Source organism: Rhododendron vialii, chromosome 4a, assembly GCF_030253575.1.
Source record: "Rhododendron vialii isolate Sample 1 chromosome 4a, ASM3025357v1".
Taxonomy (NCBI): Eukaryota; Viridiplantae; Streptophyta; class Magnoliopsida; order Ericales; family Ericaceae; genus Rhododendron; species Rhododendron vialii.
In genome coordinates, this window is record NC_080560.1 from 40,924,558 (window position 1) to 40,946,498 (window position 21,941).

Sequence of the window (21,941 nt, forward strand, 5' to 3'; positions counted from 1 at the left end):
TCGGGTTCTCTCAATCGAGGTTGATTCACAACGATATCTGTGCTTCAGCGTTCTATCCCTATATGATTTCTTTGGCGAGACAACCAGTGGCGGCTTGGCAGATTTGTAGTTCTTGGGAGTTCATTAGTGCGTTCATACTTGGGTGGAGTGCATCTGATCGTCTGGGTATTTGGTATTTTTTGTCCTTAATTTTGCACTTTTTCTCGTTTGAGACTCTTAATTAGATGTTAGACAGTTTAAAAGTGCCGTTATTGCGTCAGGCCATGTCTGGGTTGGGATGAAAGACATCGATTGCCTCGTGATTTATTTATTTTGTATTTGTTAAACAATTAGTTTGGCTTGTCCAAATTCTTTGTAATGATTTCCGTTTTGTAAGTACCGCTGGGCGTTAATAAATAGTACAATCTTTTCACTTTTGACAAAAAAAGAAAGAAAGAAAGAAAGAAACTAGCAAATGATTCTTTTTTTTTTTTTTGAAACATGATAGAAATGCACTGATAAGTAGTACTAACAGTTTATAGATACAAGGGAAACTCAAAACAAACAACGGAGATATATAAATACAGAGACTACATAAACAATAGCTGTCCAAAAAGGGGTTCCCCGCGCATCTGTGGATGTAGTAGGGGACAGCAATGCCCGTTTGGCTAGAGAGTGGGCACCTTACATGTCCTTGCGATCAACCTTAGATAACCTGCAAAAAGTCAATTTGAAGATTAGTTCTTGTTTAAAGTTGTGCAACAAAAATTTATTCGCATAGTGGGACTCAATTTGACCTGCCGGCTCCATCCTTCCGGGCCCCCTCGATGGTAACATGAGCAACCAGCTGGTCCCAGAGATACATGGGGGGTATGGTTTAATGACAAATGATTCTTTCAATCGATCTCTCTTAAAGGGGCCGGCAAGCTAGTTTAATCAGTTGGGGGTTAGGAGTTATGAAATGTGTGGACCTTACCATGTTTTTTTTTTTTTTGTAAACTAAAGTAGAAACTTTTTAATCGAAACAAAGTCTAGACTCTAGGGTATGAAACCCCTGAACCGTCAACATTGAACAGCAGTACAACCTTAGAAAGAGCTACATCAAAAATAATTAACAACAAAAGATTTGATGCCCGGTCGGAGTCGTAAACTTTGACGGGATGTCAGCACTCTTGTTTGCTTCCCTAATAGTAAACACATCCACATTCAGCTTAAGTGTGCCTTGGGATGGTGGCCGGAATTAATCCATCCAAAACTTGGGCATGCATGCCTCATTCTCATGCAACCTGGTGAAATTTGAACCTAGCCAGCTAGCCATTCTCAAGCTCTAGCAATAATACTATCATGGCTTGAGAACATAGACAGGGAACGGGCATCTAAGGGAGGATAAACTTATAAGCGGGGAGGTTTCTCCGTAAAATTAAGTTCACAACGCTTAATCCCGTGTGTCCAAAAGTGTTTGGACGTTTCGGATTTTAAAAAAACTCTTTCAAGGAAGAGTTAAACTCTTTATAGAGGCTTTTTAAAATCCGAATCATTGATTGTCAAGACGAACAAGTGAGAACTAGAAGCTCGCGCAATTGCAAATTGCAATATACGTAGTAATTATCGAGAAGCCAGGAAGAAACAGGTTGACCAAAATTGTGGGGGAAAGGGGAAATTTGCTAACGTTAAAGGGGTGGAAAAGTTTGACCAAAGGATGTCGACTGGCCAGTTAACAGACACGTTTTCCAATAAAAATACTCTTTTTTTGTATCGAATTTCATGTAAGAAATTCTGAAAAACATTCAAATTAATGGGGCTGGCCCCCTTTCAGAACCCAAAAAAAATTCTTATTTTTTAAGAAGGTAATTTTAATATGGATCTTATTTGAAAGATCTCGATGAGATCTTTTATACGATGCAAAAAAATTTAAAATTTAAAAATTATTTTTTATTTATATTATTTTTAAATTTGAAAATGTAAAATAAACTGTTTATTTTTTAAGTAGTTTTTGAACATGGCCTAATTAAAGCTCACCTCTAATCTTAACCTACCATTCCCCACCGAATGTTCACTTGGCCCACCACGATTATCCAAATTATCCTTGAATTAGGTTAATTAGGACTCGGCTCCTTAAGGCTCAGTTCGATCAGACTTATTTAGTAATCGAGTTGAGTTCGGGCTCAAATTTTAGGCTCGTGTAAAAAATGAGCTGACTTCAACACTCTAAAGTTCGATCGGCTCAGCACGACTCGAAAAACTCTACTTGTTTGGACAGATGCGTTCGGCTTGTTTATAAAAACCTTATTTAGTAAATGAACCGAACTTGGCTTGTTAAGGACCAAGCTTAAACACTACAAGACTCGGCTCGTTTGCACCCTAGCCAGATGTACAACATGAACAACTCAGATCATAGTTTTAAATCTCGAGTGGAGCCTAAGAAAGGAGTGTTTTGCTCAGATCATATTAGTGGTTTGATAGTGAGCTTAACCAAAGGAGCAATTTTTTTATTAAAAAATCGACAAAAATTAAATACAAGTGGGAAAAGAGAACACCCCACATGGGTCAACCCAACTGTCCACACCAGATATCCACCCCACCCCAGGGAACCTTTCTATTGGGACCGAACATTAAAACACCGATTCTGTGATTGCGTATGTACCAGTATGCGGGGCCTGCTGCAGGGAACCTTTCTATGGGACCGAACATTAAAATACCGATTGTGTGTATACCGATACGCGGGGGGACGCTGCAGGTTTTATACGGACAATTCGAGTCTTTCAATAATTTGAAAAAAAAATTCAAGTTTTATGCGGACATTAAAACACTGATTGTGAATATACTGGTATTTCGGGGGCCGCTGCAGGTTCTGTACAGACAATTCGAGCCCTTCAATAATTTTAAAAAAAAATTCGAGCGGCCCAATAAAAATTAGCTCAATTGAATAAATGTACATGTTTGATCGATCCGACCCAAGCCAATAGTATTTTATTGGTGCTAAAGAAGCCATTATATAGGTAAAAAAAAAAAAAAAGGTCTTCTTCCTCCACCACACCTCCACGTACCCAAAAATTAAAAAAAAAAAAAAGCCATGCATTAAATGTGATTCAACTACACGAAATAATGCAAAAATTAAAAAAATCCATTCCATATGCAACTTACAAAGATCCAGCTATGCTACATAAATTTTCTATTGAAAATTATTAATTATTCATTTTGTGGCTCATTCCTTTTGGTGTCTCCATTCACACACCGACACCCACACCCTCTCCTTTGAATCCGATACCGACCTATTAAAAAAATGTCATGCTAATTGCACATACATTTTTACACATATCTTGCACATATATTTTTATGGAGCCCACCTCGGGTCCCACCAATATGATCGAACGCCCTACGATTTCTGAAAAAGCCCTTACCGATATCCTATTGAGTTGATTTTTTATAGAAACTCTTAAAACATTATTTTAAAAATAATGAGTGATTCGGACCATATTGGTGGGACCCGAAGTGGGCCCCATAAAAATATATGTGCAAGATAAGTGTAAAAATGTATATGTCCTGAGATTTATTGTAAAAAAAATTAAAAAAACAAAAAACTAAGGTCGAAAGATTTACGACGGATTAGAGATCAATAAAAACAGGAGTGTCGAGGAGCCTGCATCCGTAACTACGTAGTGGACCTGGGACCCTGCTGAGCGGCACCCCTACCAAACGGTCAATCCGGCCGTTCATCTCGAAATCAACGGCCCGGATTGAAACATCTTTTTTCTTTTCTTTTCTTTTTTTTTTTAAATCCGTTCAATACCTTTACATCTGGGCTGTCCAAAACACTTTTGGACGGCCGAGATGTACCCGGCACCCCTGCCAAGCACCCTTGCTTGGCAGGGTCTCCAGGTCCCTACGGGTAGTACATGTATTACATATTTAGTGTTAAAATTGTTACATATCTAAAGACCAAAAGACCAAATCTTTTATGAAAAATGAATCTTATAATTGAGCTAGGGATTGCCCGTGTCTAAAGGCACGAAACAACGCGTTTTGAACACAAAAATTGAATTGAAGGTACATAAATCAACTTTAGAGGGAAATCAATAATTGAAAGATAATCAAGCCTTTTAGGGAAAAAAATTTAAAAGCAATCAATTGAAAAAATTTACCAGTCATAAGGTTAGGAGGTTTATATTAGGAAGTATACTCTCGAATGGACATATATAAACTATTCAAAATTTGATTCGACGGTTGTAGATGGTGTTGGGTTTATATGAGTAGAAAAAAACTGCTTTGTTTTAGTTTTATAATATAGATGTATAAAAATCAATAAAAACATGAGTATCAAGGAGGCCACATATCTTGACCGAGTGATGGACAGTTCAAATCTGTATGCACTCAGATTCAATCCGAGTCGTCTATGTCCAGATAAATGACCGGATGCCACTCGGCACTCTGCTTGACGGAATCTTAAGTTCCGGCCACCACATGTGAGTGACGTTAAGGAATATGTTTAGTTCCAATAAAAAAACCTATTGAAAACTCGAACCTAAGCATTGTCTAGCCAAGTTCGAATTTCCACCACCGAACCAACATGAAACCTAGAGGCGGATTGTACATGGACCCTTCCATGGTCACATGAACACCCAAAATTATTTTGTTTGCTTAGAATACATGTAAAAATTATGGGTTAGTTTTGTTTTGAACACCTAACTCAAATATCAATGAACACCCAATTCTAATTATCTTGAACTCCCAATAACCAATTGAACACTCAATCACAATCCAATTACAGTCCACCAATCCAAGCAATTCATACTTAAACACTTAACACATTACCTCAAACAAAACTCACAATCCTAATGGAAAACAATTATAGTAGTAAAAAAATAAAGAGAAAAAGAAGAATCTAGTGGTTTAAGTATTATGCTTTGCATTCTCTATCTATCTCAATTATCAATGGTCTGCATGTGTTAATTTCGCATTCGTGACAATAACTACTTTATTATTTTTTGTCTAGTTAGCTTGTAGAATTACAGACAAAGCTTTAAAAAAATTCAACTACATTGCAAAACTTCGGTAACTTGAATGATATTCCTTTAACTTTAAGGCTACGATAGAAAATCTCATCATGTCATCCAAACGAACAACATATTTTCGAAAAGACCTGCCAATTAAAAAAAAGTTTAAATTTTTGTTAAATAATATATTGTAACTTTTTAAATTCTCATTTTGCATCGTAGTTAATTGTTTTAGAATAGAAGTTACGATTTTTTTTTTCCGCATTATTTATACTAATATACAAGATTTTGCACATATATTATTGATTAATACACCAATTAGTAGCGTTAAGTTAATTTATGAACACATTATTACAAATTTATGGAGCCACCACGGTGAAACCTTAACTTCACAATGCTCACTTAATGGCCGTTCGGCTAAATAAGCCATTTGACTTTTTTTTTGTCCTTATTCAAAAAAATTTCACATTTGTTAATTTTTTGTCAATTTTTTTGGGGATTATTGCTTCTTTATGACAAGAGGAATCTAAAAAGTAAAAAATTACGATCGAAATTCAATTTTTTTTGAATAAAGACGAAAAAATTGGCTTATTGACTTATTTTTGTCTTTATTCAAAAAAATTAGATTTCGATCGTAAGTTTTTACTTTTTAAATTCCTCTCGTCATAAAAGCAATGATCCCCAAAAAATTGACGAAAAATTAACAAATATAAAAAAATTTGAATAAAAAAAAAAAGTCACTTGATTTATTTTGCCGAACGGCTTATTATCCTCCATCAGTACTTATCTTGACACGTTGCTTTCTCCTTCTCTCTCCTCCACCCCATTTTTATCTCACTATATATACCCTAGTCTAGTGCTTCCCTTCCCTTGTCTTTCTATATCCATCTATCTATATCTAGAGAGGTATATATATATACATTGTGAATATATATGATGGATACACAAAATGGAAATCATGGAGAGGTGATGAAGGAAGTGGGAAAAAGAAAAGTGAGTATGAGTGAGGTGGGGTTGAGGTTTTTGGCATTTTCACTGACTCTGGTGGCTGCAGTTTTGGTTGGAGTTGACAAGCAGACCAAGATTGTTGCCATACCTGTGGTTTCAACTCTCCCTCCCCTGAATGTCCCTCTTACTGCCAAGTTCCATTACTTCTCTGCCTTTGTGTAAGCTCGCTCTCTCTCTCTCTCTCCAAACGAACCGTGTTGTGCGCGAGCAGCTAGAGGCTCGACACGATAAGGCTCGTTTGAGTTCGGCTGTTACGTTAATATAAGCGAGCTTGGATCAAAATCTTAGGCTCGTTTGATGAATGAGTCGAGCTCAAGTAATTAGCTGAAGCTCGGCTCAAGTAGAGAATGTATTTATATAGGTAGTAGTTTACCTTAATTAATTTGTTAAATTTTCCCTTAGCTGAAGTTATATCTGCTCGTTTAATTTGTAGTTGTTCGACTTGAGCCAAGCTCCAGTTAATTTCATCAACACTAACGAGCCGAGTTTTAGAAATTCATATGCGGAGACGAGCTCAAGCTCGATGATTGACTTATACTCGAGCCCCAGTCAAGCTCTCACCTAATTGCGAACTAACATGATTCGACACCTCAAAACTCGGCCGGTTCTACTCGTTTGCAACCCTACGTACATACACGCAAACGTACACTTCCATTGATCTTTTTGAAATGAAATGCTAGTGTATCTGTTAAATCATGCATGCTCATGTTTTCTGTGTACTCTCCACATGTTTTCTTTCCATTCCTAGCAAAATTCTAGTCATTTTTCCTCATTATTTTGGTCCTGGTGAGAAAGGGTATAAGTGCGATTGGGTCCGGTTTAATTCTCTACAAATTTTACGATCAACTAGTAATTATCTCAGTTCGAAATTGTCAAACCGGATACGTTCTTATTTTTTAAATACTCATTTTCTTCTTTACCAGATAAGTCATTCTTTCACAATATCTCACATTAATTTAATTCAAAAAATAAGTATGTATGTACTTATTTTTCTCACGGAACGGGGCCAGTATTTTGATACCGAACTAGCTATGTTTGGGTTTGGCCCGATTGGTAACTCCAGGGTTGGGTTGGGTTGGGTTTGTTTGCTTTTGAAAATTATATAAACGCAATTAACAGTAAAAGCAGTAATAAAGAGAGGTAGGTACCAGTTAAGGATAATTAATATGGGGACCCATTACCTCTTTGAAAACACATGTTCGGTTTCCTTATGTGATGTTACATGCTACTCCCTCCGTCCTTTTTTTTGTGTCCAGTATTTTATTTTGGGTTGTCCCTTAATAAGTGTCCATTTTGTAAAGTTAGGGGGGTAAAAATTGGTGTATTGTCTATTTTGTCCCTAAAAATAGATTTTATTTCGAAAAGTTAGTGAGTAAAAATGTAATGATGATGGGTAAGTAGGGAAAGTGGAGGAAAAAGTTGATGTGAAAGGTGTAATGATGATGTCTTTTTAATAAGTTGGAGTTACGAAGCAGAACACTTAAAAAGGGACGGAGGGAGTAGTAAATGTAGGCCCATACGTATAGGAATTTGTTTTCCCTTTTCTTCATGGTTAGGTTAATTTTAGTAATTTTTTTTTTATTTTAGAGAGTTTTTTTTTTTTTTCTGGTTACGTATTTGTATGAAACTTATTATTACATAGTGCATTCATCTCCCGGAAGAGGTGAATAATTTAAGGCGTTTATGTTTGCGGATGCGACTCAAAACACTCGCAACTGAGCGCAGTGCATTCATCTCCCGGAAGAGGTGAATAATTTAAGGCGTTTATGTTTGCGGATGCGACTCAAAACACTCGCAACTGAGCGAAGAGAAACGCGTAGAAACGACGTTGCAAAGACTTTTACATGTTTTCTAACTAGATAGATCCGCGGCTGATACTTTTTTGCACCATGTATAAGAAAACAAATTAATCGGCTGCTGCGTATAGTAAGCAAACCAAAACTGAACCAGACTTCAAAAACCCAACATTTAATTCCTTCTTTATACACTCTAATATAGACATGATACCTCTATATACTGTTGGAAGACTTTCAAACGGTGACCAAGAACGAACTTTTCCCTTCTAAATCTTCGTTACCGTGCTATACACGTCCGGATCGTTCGTCTCGGAAATTTATTGCCCAGATTGCTCGGTGCTTTGCGTAATCTCAACTGTCCAACTGTCTCGGCAATCCTGATCATTGATTGCCGAGACGAACAGTCTGGATGTGCACAACACCATCCCCAAATCCGAAAACAAGTTTGAAAAACTTTTTCCAAAATAATTGTATCATTTTCTGAGAAGACCATTTTAAGGCTTAGTTTACCAAAAAGTGCTAGAAGGAGCTTATTATTTTTTAACACTTTTAGATTTTTTTTGAGAAACTGATAATAAAAGCCCCTTACTATTTGCTCACGCTTAGCTGGCATGTGGCTGGTCAACATTAATGACTGAAACAACCTCCTTCATTTATTTTGAATTGAATTGTTTATACTCCAAATTGGCAGTTGATTGACCTAAAATTCGGCCACAGATCTGGGGGAGATAAGGGTGGAAAAGTCCAAAGGCCACACCAGTCCAGGGCTAGCTAAGCTACATCTTGACAAAATTGATTACTAAAGCTATGAATCGATCTTTATTGCTTGCAGAGATATGAAGTGTGTGTGTGTCTATATATATATATATATATATATTTATTTATTTATTTATTTATTCTTGTCACCTTGACTTCAGTGTATCTATTTCCTATCCATAAAAAAGAGGATCATTTATTAGGAACTTTCTGTCTGTATTTAAATTTTTTTCGTATTTATTAATTTTTCATTAATTTTTTATGAATTATTGCTTCGTCAGAACGAAAAGAATCTAAAAAGTAAAAAATTTACGATCAAAACCGAAATTTTTTTAAATAAAGACAAATTAACTAACAAGTCAAATTTTTTGTCGTTATTCAAAAAAAATTGGGTTCCGATCATAATTTTTTACTTTTTGGATTCTTTTTGTTATGACGAAGCAATAATCCGTAAAAAAGAAGAGAGAGATGCAAAACTAAAAAAAAAAAAAATTTTGAATAAAAACGAAAAAATAAGTCATTTGGCTTATTATAGGCCAAAATAGGCCTAGTCAATCAAAACAAACTTATGCGAAATGGATGTTATAGGGTTCTAGTTTTCGGTGTGCCCAAGATTGTGATTTCTGGGGTCGATTTCAAGTTATCACAAATTTACACATAAGGGGTTGGAAAGTGAAAGCGTATCAATAAGTAAGGCGCTTAATTATTTCTCTACCCACAGGGATGTTGACTCCCACTATTCCCAAAAATCCTCGGGTCATTGAAGATTGTCCAAACTTAATTTAATCAACTTCATGGTTCTGAAATTAGTCGATTTGCTTGTACGCTGGCTTAGACAGTACCACTCTAATCGAAAATAGAAAAGATGACATTAACCTTAGACAGTATCGCTCTAATCGAAAATAGAAAAAGATGACATTAACGAATTAATAACTGTGAAATAAAATTCCAAATTCCTTACTAGAAAGTGGGAATATTCTCCAGTAATTAACCACCAAAATTCATACCATCTTTTTCAGGTACTTCGTGGTGGTAAATGCCATAGCATGTGCATATGCTATCATCTCCTTGGTTCTCACATTGGCCTCAAATAAGGGTGGAAACAAAGGATGCTTGGCACTGATGATAACCACGCTCGACCTTGTGATGCTGGCACTGCTCTCCTCCGCCAGCGGAGCCACCGGAGGCATCGGTCTCATCGGCATCAGAGGCAACTCCCACGTGCAGTGGAAGAAGGTGTGCAATGTGTTCGACAAGTTCTGCCACCAGCTGCTCGCCGGCTTCGTCCTCTCCGTGCTTGGCTCGGCTATTTTTCTTCTTCTACTTGTGATTTCTGCTCGAAAGCTCCAGAAGAAACATTACTAAGGATGTGTATGGTTCGAGTTGGATCATAGTTGTCAAAGAAAAAAAGAACATATCCTGAATAATCTGTCTGAGTTTCTCTTTCCTGCTTAAGTTGTCATTTGGCAAGGGTTCTGTACTAAACCAATTAGTTGTGGTAATCTATATTGTTGTGTTACTTGGGAAATTCAGTATCAAATTTTTAAATTTTTTTCGACAAACAAAATCATTTCATATATAATAAAACATGAAACAAGTACAGAAAAACAAAATACACAAAACAGGCAAACACCAAGAACAAGAAGAAAAAAAAAAACAGCCGCTCAGCTTCAATGTCCAACCCAACACTCCGCTCGTGGAGGTGGATGGAAGATCGCCACTGGATCACGTTCCCACCGTTGTATCACTACTGGATCTGCTTCTTGACACGTTCCCACCGCAGTATCACTACTGGATCTGCCTCCACCGCAGTATCACTACTGGATCTGCCTCTTGACACGTTCCCACCGCAATATCACTGCTGGATCTGCCTCTTGACGCATTCACGCCATTGAAGAGCAAGGAACACCGTCGCCTGGTTGATTCAAAATTTTTAATTCAAATCCCTCCATTTCTTGCCAAATACGTAGATGCAACTTGAGATTAAAATCCATGGTCTATCAATGAATACCTTAACCCATTTAACCCATCAATTTACACAGAGGTTAATATTTACTCAAATGGATTATGATTGAATTTGCGTAGGCTTAAAGCGGGGTAGATTTGGATGGGTCCACAGCTTTAGGTCAAAATTGACCCTCCAAATATAATACTCCTCCATCTACTTTCCATCTTTATCTTAACAGCATTATTAGTACAAAAATTTCACGAACTCCCCGAACATACATAAACGATAAAAATAAATCCAGCAGCAGCTCAAGAATACTGCAGCCTTGCTAATAGAATTTCAAAAAATCGTATGAAAAGGCACTGTTGACAAGGTCAATTAGAATTGTAAAACCACAATCTGTGAAGAACAGAAACAAGATATGAGCTTCAACTTGAAATACCGGTACAGACAAAATTGGGTATAGGGGATATGAGGGGCCAGAATAAATTTCGCCAATTACTGTATGTAAAACAAGAAGATTGCACGAGCATTGGATGATCGTGCCCCTCCAGGAAAAACCCACGTAAATACTTGCAGCATGTATAAAAGGGCATTGATTTGAAGTATTGAACAAAGAGAATCTACAAAATCCATCTGAAATAAAGAAAGCATAATCAAGCCTTCGGGGATGTGGTTCCTCACGGAAGCAGCACATTCTGTCAGCGTGATCCCGGTGAAAGCAACAACTGAATCGCATTTCTTTCACTTTTTTGTGATGCAAAGATTGAACACAACTTAACTTTCTTGGCTGCATAACTTAACTGAGAGCACCTTTCTTGGTTAGATCTTCCATGTTCACAGACACCTTTAAACCCATGTTTTGTAGGCCGCTAACCATGGCAGGAATGTCGTTTTGTAAAGCAGCAGCCAATTCCTAGACAGGGACAGGAAGAAAACAAACAGCATTTGCACGAGTGAAAGTCAATTCAATAATACTTGTATCAAGAAGGAAGCTAAACATGGTTTTGATTTTGATTTTAATTTTTGTTTTTTTCCCCCTTTTTCTGACTAGGGTGTCCAGGTCCTCCAGGATATCACCCAAACTAATTCCTTGGGTACATGTAGTCCCACCATCCAACACATATCAGGTAATTACCGGCCTTAAGCCATTGGGGTACCTCAAGAAGAGTAGAAAGTGGAATTAACCAGTGGGGTCCACCCTTGGAGATTTAAACCTGACTGATTTAGGTTTGACGTGAAATCATCTGTAAGGGTCATCAGAGATGGACAACTTTGAATTCATTTTCTTTTCCACTAACCAAATTGAGAATGAACTAAAAATGTTTCGCCCTTCATCAGGATTGAAAACACTCAAAAGAAAGCAGATGTCACCAAGTTTCAAGCAAATCATCAAGTTTAATAGAAGGATTTTTAGTGACAAAGCATGTTCGAATCTTGAAAATTATAGAAGAAACCCATGAAATCCATAATCCCATTTTCAGCAGAAACTGAATACTTATATAAATCGGTACCTTCCTGTCTTCCTCTTTGTGACGCTTTATAACCTCCAAAGGCCACTCCCTCACCAGCTTTTGAAGCTCAACCATGATACCAGGCTTCTTTGATTCAGACACAGTCTGCATGTACATAAAAGAACTTTCAAAGTTTCACTCAATAAAGAATGAACAATGCCAGGATATATGGACAAAGTTTAAACTCTTTGCCATCAACATTGTTCCTTTCTATCTCCAGATTGGAAATGTTATAACACTATGCAAGCAAACGAACATCAACAAAATTTTGTATGAGCACCACACCGGACCATATAACAGCAAGATGTAACCCTGTTGGATTCTCCGGGGAATGGTCATTCCCTACGCTTCTCCAACAATTTTACAATGAGGAAAGCCATGAACTAGCAAATTAAATAAAATGCCAGATATTGGAATACAACACGATGCCAATGGCAGGTGATATAAAAGAAATCTCCCAGAACTTTAGATGGAAACTGACATAAAATATCACCCCAAAATGAGTTCTACAAAAACTTGAGACAACATAAATCAACGAAAAAGCTATGGGAACCAACCATATGTGCACCGATGGAGCACATATCAGCACGCGGGGCCCACTCTGGGTCCCGCACGGATATCCATATGAGCTGTTCAATAATTTTAAAATAATTTTTTGAGTGGGCTCATTAAATGATTTTTTGCTGACCCACTTGAAAAATTATTTTAGAATTATTGAAAGATTCGGATTACCCGTGCGGGACCTGGAGTGGGCCCCGCATGCCAATCTGTGCACCGATGGTACACAGATGGTCGGTCCCCATAGAAGGGCTCATAAATCAATATGTAATTTGAAGGGAGGGGTGAGGACATGGTAAAACTATGTTTACAGAAGATGACTACCTATGCTAATGCCCCTCTTGCCTTTGATGGTGTGAAAAGAGACAGAAGGAAGTGGGTTTGCTCCCACAGATCCTTTCACAGTAAACACCATGCACAAGTATCTACCTGATTGAGGATTTGAATAACTGCAGCAGCATTCTCAGGCTTGCGTTCAAGCAGAAAACCCTGCAAAGACAATCAGAAGCAAAAAGTAGCACGAGTAAAATCGCAGTTCCTTCTCCTGGCTCTCCATATAGTTGCCCACATATCATCAATTTCAAGTAAAACTTATTTGGAGCAATTTTAAAGCCATCCAAGAGATCCAGCATGTGAAACATTTACAAGTACTAGCTAGCACTTAGAGTTATGCAACCATAGTTACCATACAAGCAGAAAAGGCCCCCAACACCTACTCTATTTAGTTTACCCATTAGACTTTTATCTTTATTAATGCGTAATAGATAACTGAAACTATCTGACAGCACAGGAAAAACTCAAAGCAGGAAAGCATCGCTGAGAAAGAGCTTAATTACTAAAAACTTCTTTATCTGCAACATAATGCGTAGTAAAGGAGCCAAAAAAAACAATTCCAAGCAAGCTATTTCACCTACCCATGTACATCTCATGATATTACTCCAGAGACCAGACACAGAGCTGGACCTATAAAAGAAGGTTTTCACCACGATATATAAGAATCGCATACAACACTTTGTCCATGCCTTCTAGGAAGTCTCTCTAACTGCTACTCTCTCTACTATATACTCTAAGGCTGCCTAAACTCTCACTCTCTCCACCTTCGGTGGTTCAGTCTGCCTATATCACCATGGTCACAGTTGTTATGGATCCAAACAAGAGATCTCTGAAACAAATATTCTTTTCCACCAAAATTAACTTCTGTATCAAAACACAAACCTTGGCACATGAAAACCCGGTCACAAGAGTGTGCTGCTTCATAGATTCTGACCTTAACTTTTCAATTTTCCACAGAGAGTCAACATCTCCTGCGAGGGAGCAAAATTCAAAATTATTATACGCAATTCAGCACTTCTTAAGCATGAGAAGAAGCATCGCTTCAGATACAAGGCATCAACAAATAGATGACATTTACTAAGATGTCTATGTAATTTGATTCCACAGTAAAATCTACTCTAACAACCATCAGGACATCCATAACATGCAGGTGGCAAGATAAACCACGTCCTACAAACAAATTAAAGCGAATAAATACCTTGTTTTGCAGCAAATTCCATCCATACGTCAAAGGAAGTTTGTCGCAGTTTCACTCCAGCCTTCACGAACCTTCTTGCATACTTGGACATCAAATCCCAACGATCAGTGTCGTAACAAATGCTGCAATCATGAAATACAACTCAAGGGTGTCGACCAAATTGGAGTATTAAAATGAAGTTCTGCATTAATAGGGGGAAACAAGTACGAAGAGGGATATATTGATGCTTGTTCCCTCATAATTAAACATGCTAAGTCATTGCAAGCAGTGTCACCAATATACATAATTAAAGGATCAATAATGACAAAATGAACATTGATTGGGAAAATATGTTAACTAACACAGGGAGATCGGATACTTGGTTACAGTCCACCTTATTGATAGCCACACATACCTGTAGCTGTGATTTTAAAACTTGATAAAAAAATTTTGCAGAACTCATAGAGACCAGCTCCTAGAAAACTGCAGCCTGTACAAGGCATAAGCTCCATATACTTTTCCTTTTCTAATTTTCGTCAAAAGACATGAAACAGCAAGAGCAGTGGTGTAATCTAGCGACACTGGAAGAGAAACAAATGGTACAAGCTAAGTTGGTCAGGTGGATATGAATGAGGTGATAGTTCCAGATAGCTCAAGTGCATGTTCCATGAACTTCAGCCATATGTATTAAAAACATTAGGGGATATGACTCTTACAAATAAGGAAGAATGGTGGGACCTAGGCAAGCATACCCGCACATAAACAGCTCCGAAATCACAAACAAAAGCATACAAGAGTATGAACCCAAAAGACTAGCTTGACATTGAGGAAGCAAAATTATGCTTAGTAACATGTTGAATATTGCCCTTGCCATCAAATGAAAATGCGGGAACGGTTGTAACCACTAGCAAGGAGAGCCATAAGAAGAAAACGGAATATCCACAAGCAAAAAAGTAAATGTTCAATACATGGTAACCAGCAATTTAACTAACATAATCAAGATTTTCCATTAACAGAGCCTATTTTTTTCATCATTTTAAGGTTGGAATGCTAGCGGTCCCTATATTTGTTACTTCTACGGATTAGAAATGAGGGCCACTTTTGTTGGTTCGCTGGATTAGAGTGGTGCCATTGCGTCTGAGTATAGTCTGACGTATGAATGATCATTTGACATTCCTTGCAGCACATGATGATCCAATAATTTTTCAACATTCATAGTGAGCCAAACCAAAATCAAGAAGTACATAATATGTATAACAAGTACCTAAAGACAATGTCCGCTGTGCCGGGTTGCATCGGTAAATCATTCCTCTTCAGAAGTTTCATTATCTCTACCATTAGTTTAGCATCCTTATGCTGTTTAGCATACAACTGCATTCATGAAACACCAAATTACACACAATTGCAACCAGGAAGTGCAGGAGCAATATAACCATGTATAAAAGTAAATATCAATACCAGCAAATGGTGAGCTGATCCAATACTAGGAGATAACCCATACACATTATGCTTCCACAGTGCCTTCTTACCTGTATAGTATATACTCATCAAAACAGTCACTGTGTTCGGAAGCCCATTTGGAGTTTTTGTTTCAAAAAGTTGTTTTTGAATGCCATTTACATGTGGGGCCAAAAAGTAACTTCCAAGGCCGGCAAAGACTGCCTTTTGACTTTGAAATCTGACTATTGCAGGTTTGGGAAGAATTTTCGAGAGAGAGAGATATGAGTCGTGGTCGAAAATGATATGTGTATCGCCGGGTCTTCTCCGGCACCGGACGGCCGATCCGAGCCGTCCAAAAATTCAAAAAAAAAAAACCGAGTGGGCTAATGCAAGAATCAATGACATCTGAGGTGTATAGGGTGCTTGATCGGAGCACCCATTTTTCGTGTATATATGTATATATGTGTATATACACGAAAAATGGGTGCTCGGATCAAATACCCTACACACCTTGGATGACATTGATTCTCAGGTAAGCCCACTTGGTTTTTTTTATAGAATTTTTTGACGGCTCGGATCGGCCGTCCGGTGACCGGAGAAGACCCGGTGCGGCCGATCGGTATGAATTCTCTACACTCCGGTCGGTGCACATAGCAATACTGGTTCTAGAGAGAGGGAGTAATTGAAGAGAGAGAGAGAGAGGAACGGGAGACTTTTGTCAAACTTGCCTTTTATCCATCAGTTTTTCTTTTTACTTTTGTCCAACTTGCCTTTTATCCATTAGTTCTTCTTTTTTCCTTTTCTGTCAGTCTCAGTAAGGGGTTCCACATATTTTTGAAATAACTCACCCAATCACATGTTTTTACATTTTAACTCAAAATTTTCAATCCAAAATTGCGAACCAAACACAGCGAGTATCATTCTCATCTAATTTTGAGCCTATCACAAAAGTGATCCTCAATATACATAGTAGATGTCATCTATGTGTGTCATAGTGTTGTATCACAGTTCAGAGCTTGCTTCGCTGCTTTCATTAATCTTTTGCTTACTATACAGATCCCTCTTTGGTACAAATACTTTTAATGAACACCTCTTTTGGTTGATCTGTACCACACTCTATTCTTGTCCGATGTACACACTAGCTAATGTGCTACATTGTGTCAGAGCATGATGGCAATAGCAATAAACAGATTGACTGACATGCAAAGGTTATCTCTTGGAGGCCCTCCCGTCCAATGAAACAGATATAGTTGACAAAATAGCTATTAATCATTGCAGGTGACTTATGAGTAAATTGTTGAGTCAATCAACTAGTTGTCAACATAGGAGTTTCTAACAGAAACAACTTGAAGGTCAAACATAAGAAAGCCATAAATATTAAATATAACATACCATAGTCAATGGCCCCTACTTGAGTACATGCCTTAGTAATTTCTCTGCAAAGATTGCAATTAAAATTTTCATGAATGCGAAGATTTGAAAGTCTCTGCATCCAAATCAAAGAGCTCAATTAATCACAGCATTTCACAAATGATAAGCACCAACAAGAATCAAAACATAACACTCCAGGTAAAGGAAAGCAAAAAAGAAGCTCAAAGAATATCTCACAAAAACTCGAAGGCGTTGTAAAATGTCAAACAGAAGCTTAATATCGTTGTGGGTGGCACAATTTCCAATGAGTGACCACAACCAAGCATTTGGAGGCATTGTCCTTTTCTCCACTACAGATTTAAGAATTTTGTCATACAATTCCTTCACAGCCTCTGCATTCCAATAAGACCAAACTCATTGTCACTAACAAGTAATAAGCATTCATAAACAAATTAAAACAAAGGCAACAAGTACCTGTCTGATTGTCTTCAGTCGCACCTGCCCCTGTGGAGAATAGTACCTTTGGCACCATTGTCATCATCATCAACCCGGTCCAACTTGGCAATATCTCTGCCTGGGCTGATGATCCACAGAAGTCATGACCAAGCCCTGTGTGTTTCCAAAACTCCATGTTACCCAACCATATCTAAACAGACGTATACAAGGCTGAAGGCTCTTTTCCGTTGCTTGAGAAAAAATGGAAAATTTCACTTATCACTGACCATCTATGAAGCACCGACACCTCTAGAGATCGAAGTATTGCAATGTCTGGACACGGGGACACGTATGGGACACGGGACACGCCACATGGTGTGTCCCATAATTTAATTTAAATTTTTTATGGGGACGCGGGGGGACACTGATGGGGACATGGCAGGGGCCAAAAAGATGAATGCGCAACAAGGACAATCACGAATAAGTATGAACTAGAGGTGCTCCCTCTACGAACACACAATAATGAGAAATAATCTCAATTTTCATTAATATTCATCAAAAAAAACAACTCCTTAGCCCTAAGGCTTACAACCTTATTTATACTAATAGAATTCCTAAACCTAGCTTTCTTAAAATCTAAAAAGGAAAATAAACATAAGAAAATAAAATCAACCCTAATTTTCCTTGACCAAGAAAACTATTCAAAATAGGAATACTAGATCAAATCAAACTAGGAAAACTGAATACTTATAAATTATCTTGACTAAAATAAAATATTCCTACTAAAATGCTAAACTCAAAATAATAAATTAAGATTCCTATATTTCTAGAATAATCAAAATATCGGCCTGCATCAATTCCCGTGTCTGTGTCCGTGTCGGTATCGGTATCCGTGTCCGTGCATCATAGCTGATCATAATAGCGTGAATTAGCTATGCCAATTGGAGTTCATTTAACTAAGTTTCTCATGTTTTGGATTCTAAAACAACAAAGATACACACTACTGGAAAGTAAGTATAGGAACACAAAAACCAACCAGAGAAATATATGAAGGATGGACGGGTTTATTGGAAGTGAACCTAGTAAAATCAGGTTCCTCTTCATCCATTTTTCCTCAGAATGAATCTAGTAAAATGTTGCTTCTGTGCATTCATCTATTTTTCTGTGTTCGGTTTTGTGGTTGGTTTTTGTGTTCCTACTTCCTAGACTCACACATTCTTTTGTATTCTCGTACTTTCCATTGCGTGTGCTTTCCCAACATTTTCCACAATTCCATGCCAGCAAATTATTTCTCAAAACATAATGCAGGAACAGTTTCTTTATAAAGAATATGCAAGGGCGAAAGAAAAAGAAGTTGCCCCAGCTGACCCTGATATACCCCCCTTGCATTCGTTAAGATAAGCCTTCATACCTACTTGCCTTTTATTCTCCTTTAGTTGTACTCTGCTAACGGTTACTACATCGTCATGTTAGCAAATCATTTCCTACGGGCACTGTTTGGTTACTAAGAAAATGTAAGGTCAAAAAGAGAGAAAACTCGACCCAACTGACTCAATTCTTTTAATTTTCCTTTTTCCATGTTGTGGATAGGGTTGCTAAACGAACCAAGCCACTCGATTTCAAACTTGTGTTTGCTTGTTAAAAGCTTATTCAAGATCAGTTTGTTACATAAACAAACCAAGCTTGAACATCTTTTGAGGCTCGTTAAGGTTTCAAACCAAGCAAGAAAAAGTTATTACTCGGCTCGTTCAGCTTATGATGTATAAAACATTCAAACTACCCAAGATCAGTTCGTGTTCAAACCGAGTTGAAGCTAGTTGAGGTTTGAAACCAAACTCGAACAAGCTACTATTCTATTCGGATCGTTCGGCTTACGATGTATAACCAATTCAAGCTCCCGAAGATCAGTTCGTGTCGTGTTCAGCTTCAATAAAGCCCGTTTGAGATTAGCTCGTCTCATAAACAAGCTAAGCTCGATCCTATTTTTGAAGCCCGTCAAGTTTCAAACCAAGCTCAAACAAGCTACTACTCGGCTCATTCAGCCTATGATGCATAAACAATTCTAACCTACTCAAGATGAGTTCACGTTCAGCATTATTAAAACTCGTTTGAGATCATCTCATCTCATAAGCAAGCTAAGCTCGAACATACTTTTGGAGCTCATAAAATTTTCAAACCAAACTTAATCAACCAATAACTCGGCTCGTTCTCGTTTATCACCCCTAGTTGTGGATACATTGAAACATAATAGTCTCGGACTTTATCTTTTTCCATGTGGTTCCTATTCTAGAATTCACGTTTAATTGTACATTCCTACGGCATTTTCTCGACAAAAAAATGGTGTATTCGAATGAGACAATGTCGTCGGTGAATATACCTGAGAACGAAAGGGCGCGGTGATTGCGGTGTTGTTGGAGAGAAGAGTGAGGGGCTCCGGCAAGAGGCGTTTGGAGTCGGTGCTCCGAATAGAGTAGAATCGACGGCGTTTGAAGAAACCTGGTGATCCGGCGAGCGCTGGAGGCGACTTGCATGTTGGTTGTTCGAGAGAGAGAGAGAGAGAGAGGGGTTTAGGTGTTGAGCGAAGAGGGGTTAGGGGAAGAAGAAAGAGAGAGAGAGAGAGAGGTATACTAGGGTAGAGCGAAGGACCAGGGATTGTTCTCTGCAGCTGCGTTTACATGCTTCATTTGATGATTTTTTGCGCAATTAACTTTTGAAATTTCTTTTATCATCGATGAAGTTCTTACTCTTCTTCAAAAAGAATCAGAAGCTCTTCAAATTTTGTTGATATAGGCCTTCTGAAGGGGGTTTTTTTTTTTTTTTTTATAGTTTATTCTTGTTTTGTTCTTATGAATTTTTTTTTTGGTGTTTGTTAATTTGCACTTAATTTTTGTGAATTATAGATTCGTCTCGTCAAGACGAATCAAAAAAGTAAAAAATTATTGCACAAATATTTTTTCAAATATCCAAAATAAAGCTTAAAAAGCCAATTCACAAAAGTTATACACAAAACTAAACAAAAAAAAATAGATGAGAACAAAATAAGAAAAAATCTTAATGGAACTTTTTGTGGTTTACTACTTTAAATTGTAGGAGGAAGCTATGGTACACAGGGTATACCGTATACCTATATTATGACAATTTGTGATTTTCATTATGTCAATTTTTGGTTTTCTAATGCATATTTATGATTCTAGTTACAACTTGTACATTAAAATTTACCTGTTGAACAGGTCATTAGCAGGTTATCCATAATTAAAAAATATTGTTATTATGTAACCATAATTATTCGTACCGAAATCCATAATACTTGTACCATAACCAAATATATGCGTATAATATCAAAAATTAAATAATGTTAACCACAAATGTTATAACACCACCATAAATTGGCATTATCTTACCACAATGAATCGTACCAAAATTTTTTGACTCGTATGATATTCCGTAACAAAATCAAAATATGTCGTACCAGAATCAACAATTGTTATACCCAAGCCAAAAATATTTGTAAAATGCCACAAATTTTAGAAAATAACCACAATTATTATGACAACACCTAAAATTGTCATTTTCTTGACACAACGTGTCATATCAAAAGAAAACATATTTAAATACCACAAATTTTATAACAAACCATAATTGTTATGACAATACCATAAATTGACGTTTTCTTATCACAATGTGTCGTACCAAAAGAAATTAATTAAAATATTCCGTAATAACACATGTCTAAAATACCACAAATTTAGTAATATAATCAAATTTGTTATGACAACACCATAAATTGACGTTTTCATATCCACAACGTGTCGTATAAAAAAATTCAATCAGAATGTTCAATTAACGGTAGTTATAATCAACAAAATATCATACCTCAAATTTAGTAATATAACCAAATTTGTTATAACAACACCATAAATTAACATTTTCATACCCACAACGTATCGTATAAAAAAATTCAATTGAAATGCTCAGTTAACGATAGTTATTATTAGCAAAATACCATACCGCAAATTCAGTAATATAACCAAATTTGTTATGACAACACCATAAATTGACGTTTTCATATCTACAACGTGTCGTATAAAAAAATTCAATCGGAATGTTCAGTAAACGATAGTTATAATTGACAAAATACAATACCACTAATTATTTTCAATTCCCACCACATTATTTTTTCAAATTTTAAAATTTCCACCATATTGTCTTAATTTTCGATTCCCTATACACTAATTTTTCAAATTCTTATTTGTCCCTACACAATACCTCAATAATTTAAACTAAAAATGAAGTTTTCGAACAAAATTTTCATCCAAGAAATTCACCAAAAAATAAGTACTATACCCAAATTTTCGAATACAACTACAATTTCCTCTCAAAATATTAGTCTAAATCAAATTCTTTTTCTACAAAATTTAATTCAAAAAATCAAAATTCCTTTGTGGAAAAATGAGAGGTCACGAAAAAAATAATTATCCAACTGTCTCAAATGCATACACTTTCAACACTAAAATGGAGTACAAAAAAATAAGGGCGCCACTATTCGCAGCCCTCTATTTACTCCCATAGCCCGTTAAAAATTTTCAATTATACTCGACAGTTAGTTACCGAAATTGAGATATATTTTCAGCG

General features: G+C 36.9%; 2 protein-coding genes across 3 annotated transcripts; one reads left to right on the plus strand and one right to left on the minus strand.

Moving 5' to 3' along the window:
* The first annotated feature begins 5,831 nt into the window (after positions 1-5,831).
* Positions 5,832-10,061, plus strand: LOC131322068 (CASP-like protein 1E2). Of its 2 annotated transcripts, XM_058353196.1 has the most exons (3): positions 5,876-6,068; positions 6,102-6,139; positions 9,553-10,061. In XM_058353196.1, the coding sequence occupies exons 1-3, from the start codon at positions 5,907-5,909 to the stop codon at positions 9,896-9,898; spliced, it is 546 nt and encodes a 181-aa protein (XP_058209179.1). In that variant the 5' UTR covers positions 5,876-5,906; the 3' UTR covers positions 9,899-10,061. The 2 variants fall into 2 exon arrangements, with proteins under 2 accessions (XP_058209178.1, XP_058209179.1); XM_058353195.1 differs by having other exon boundaries at positions 5,832-6,139.
* Positions 10,062-10,846: 785 nt separating this feature from the next.
* Positions 10,847-19,951, minus strand: LOC131322067 (uncharacterized). The gene is made up of 11 exons (XM_058353194.1): positions 19,687-19,951; positions 17,349-17,483; positions 17,112-17,266; positions 16,896-16,989; positions 15,522-15,592; positions 15,328-15,434; positions 14,085-14,206; positions 13,769-13,857; positions 12,983-13,042; positions 11,996-12,100; positions 10,847-11,397 (listed from the first exon to the last, which is right to left on the minus strand). Exons 1-11 carry the CDS (start codon positions 19,838-19,840, stop codon positions 11,281-11,283), a joined length of 1,209 nt encoding a protein of 402 aa, XP_058209177.1. The 5' UTR covers positions 19,841-19,951; the 3' UTR covers positions 10,847-11,280.
* Between the last annotated feature and the right edge of the window lie 1,990 nt (positions 19,952-21,941).

Excerpts from the sequence above, each read along its gene's own strand:
- LOC131322068 (XM_058353195.1), top strand. The coding sequence starts at position 5,907 with ATGATGGATACACAAAATGGAAATCATGGAGAGGTGATGAAGGAAGTG. Across the intron at positions 6,140-9,552 it reads CATTACTTCTCTGCCTTTGT|GTACTTCGTGGTGGTAAATG; the intron begins GTAAGCTCGCTC and ends CATCTTTTTCAG.
- LOC131322067 (XM_058353194.1), bottom strand. The coding sequence starts at position 19,840 with ATGCAAGTCGCCTCCAGCGCTCGCCGGATCACCAGGTTTCTTCAAACG. Across the intron at positions 17,484-19,686 it reads CCGCGCCCTTTCGTTCTCAG|GGCTTGGTCATGACTTCTGT; the intron begins GTATATTCACCG and ends GGAAACACACAG. Across the intron at positions 14,207-15,327 it reads ACAGCGGACATTGTCTTTAG|CATTTGTTACGACACTGATC; the intron begins GTACTTGTTATA and ends TCATGATTGCAG.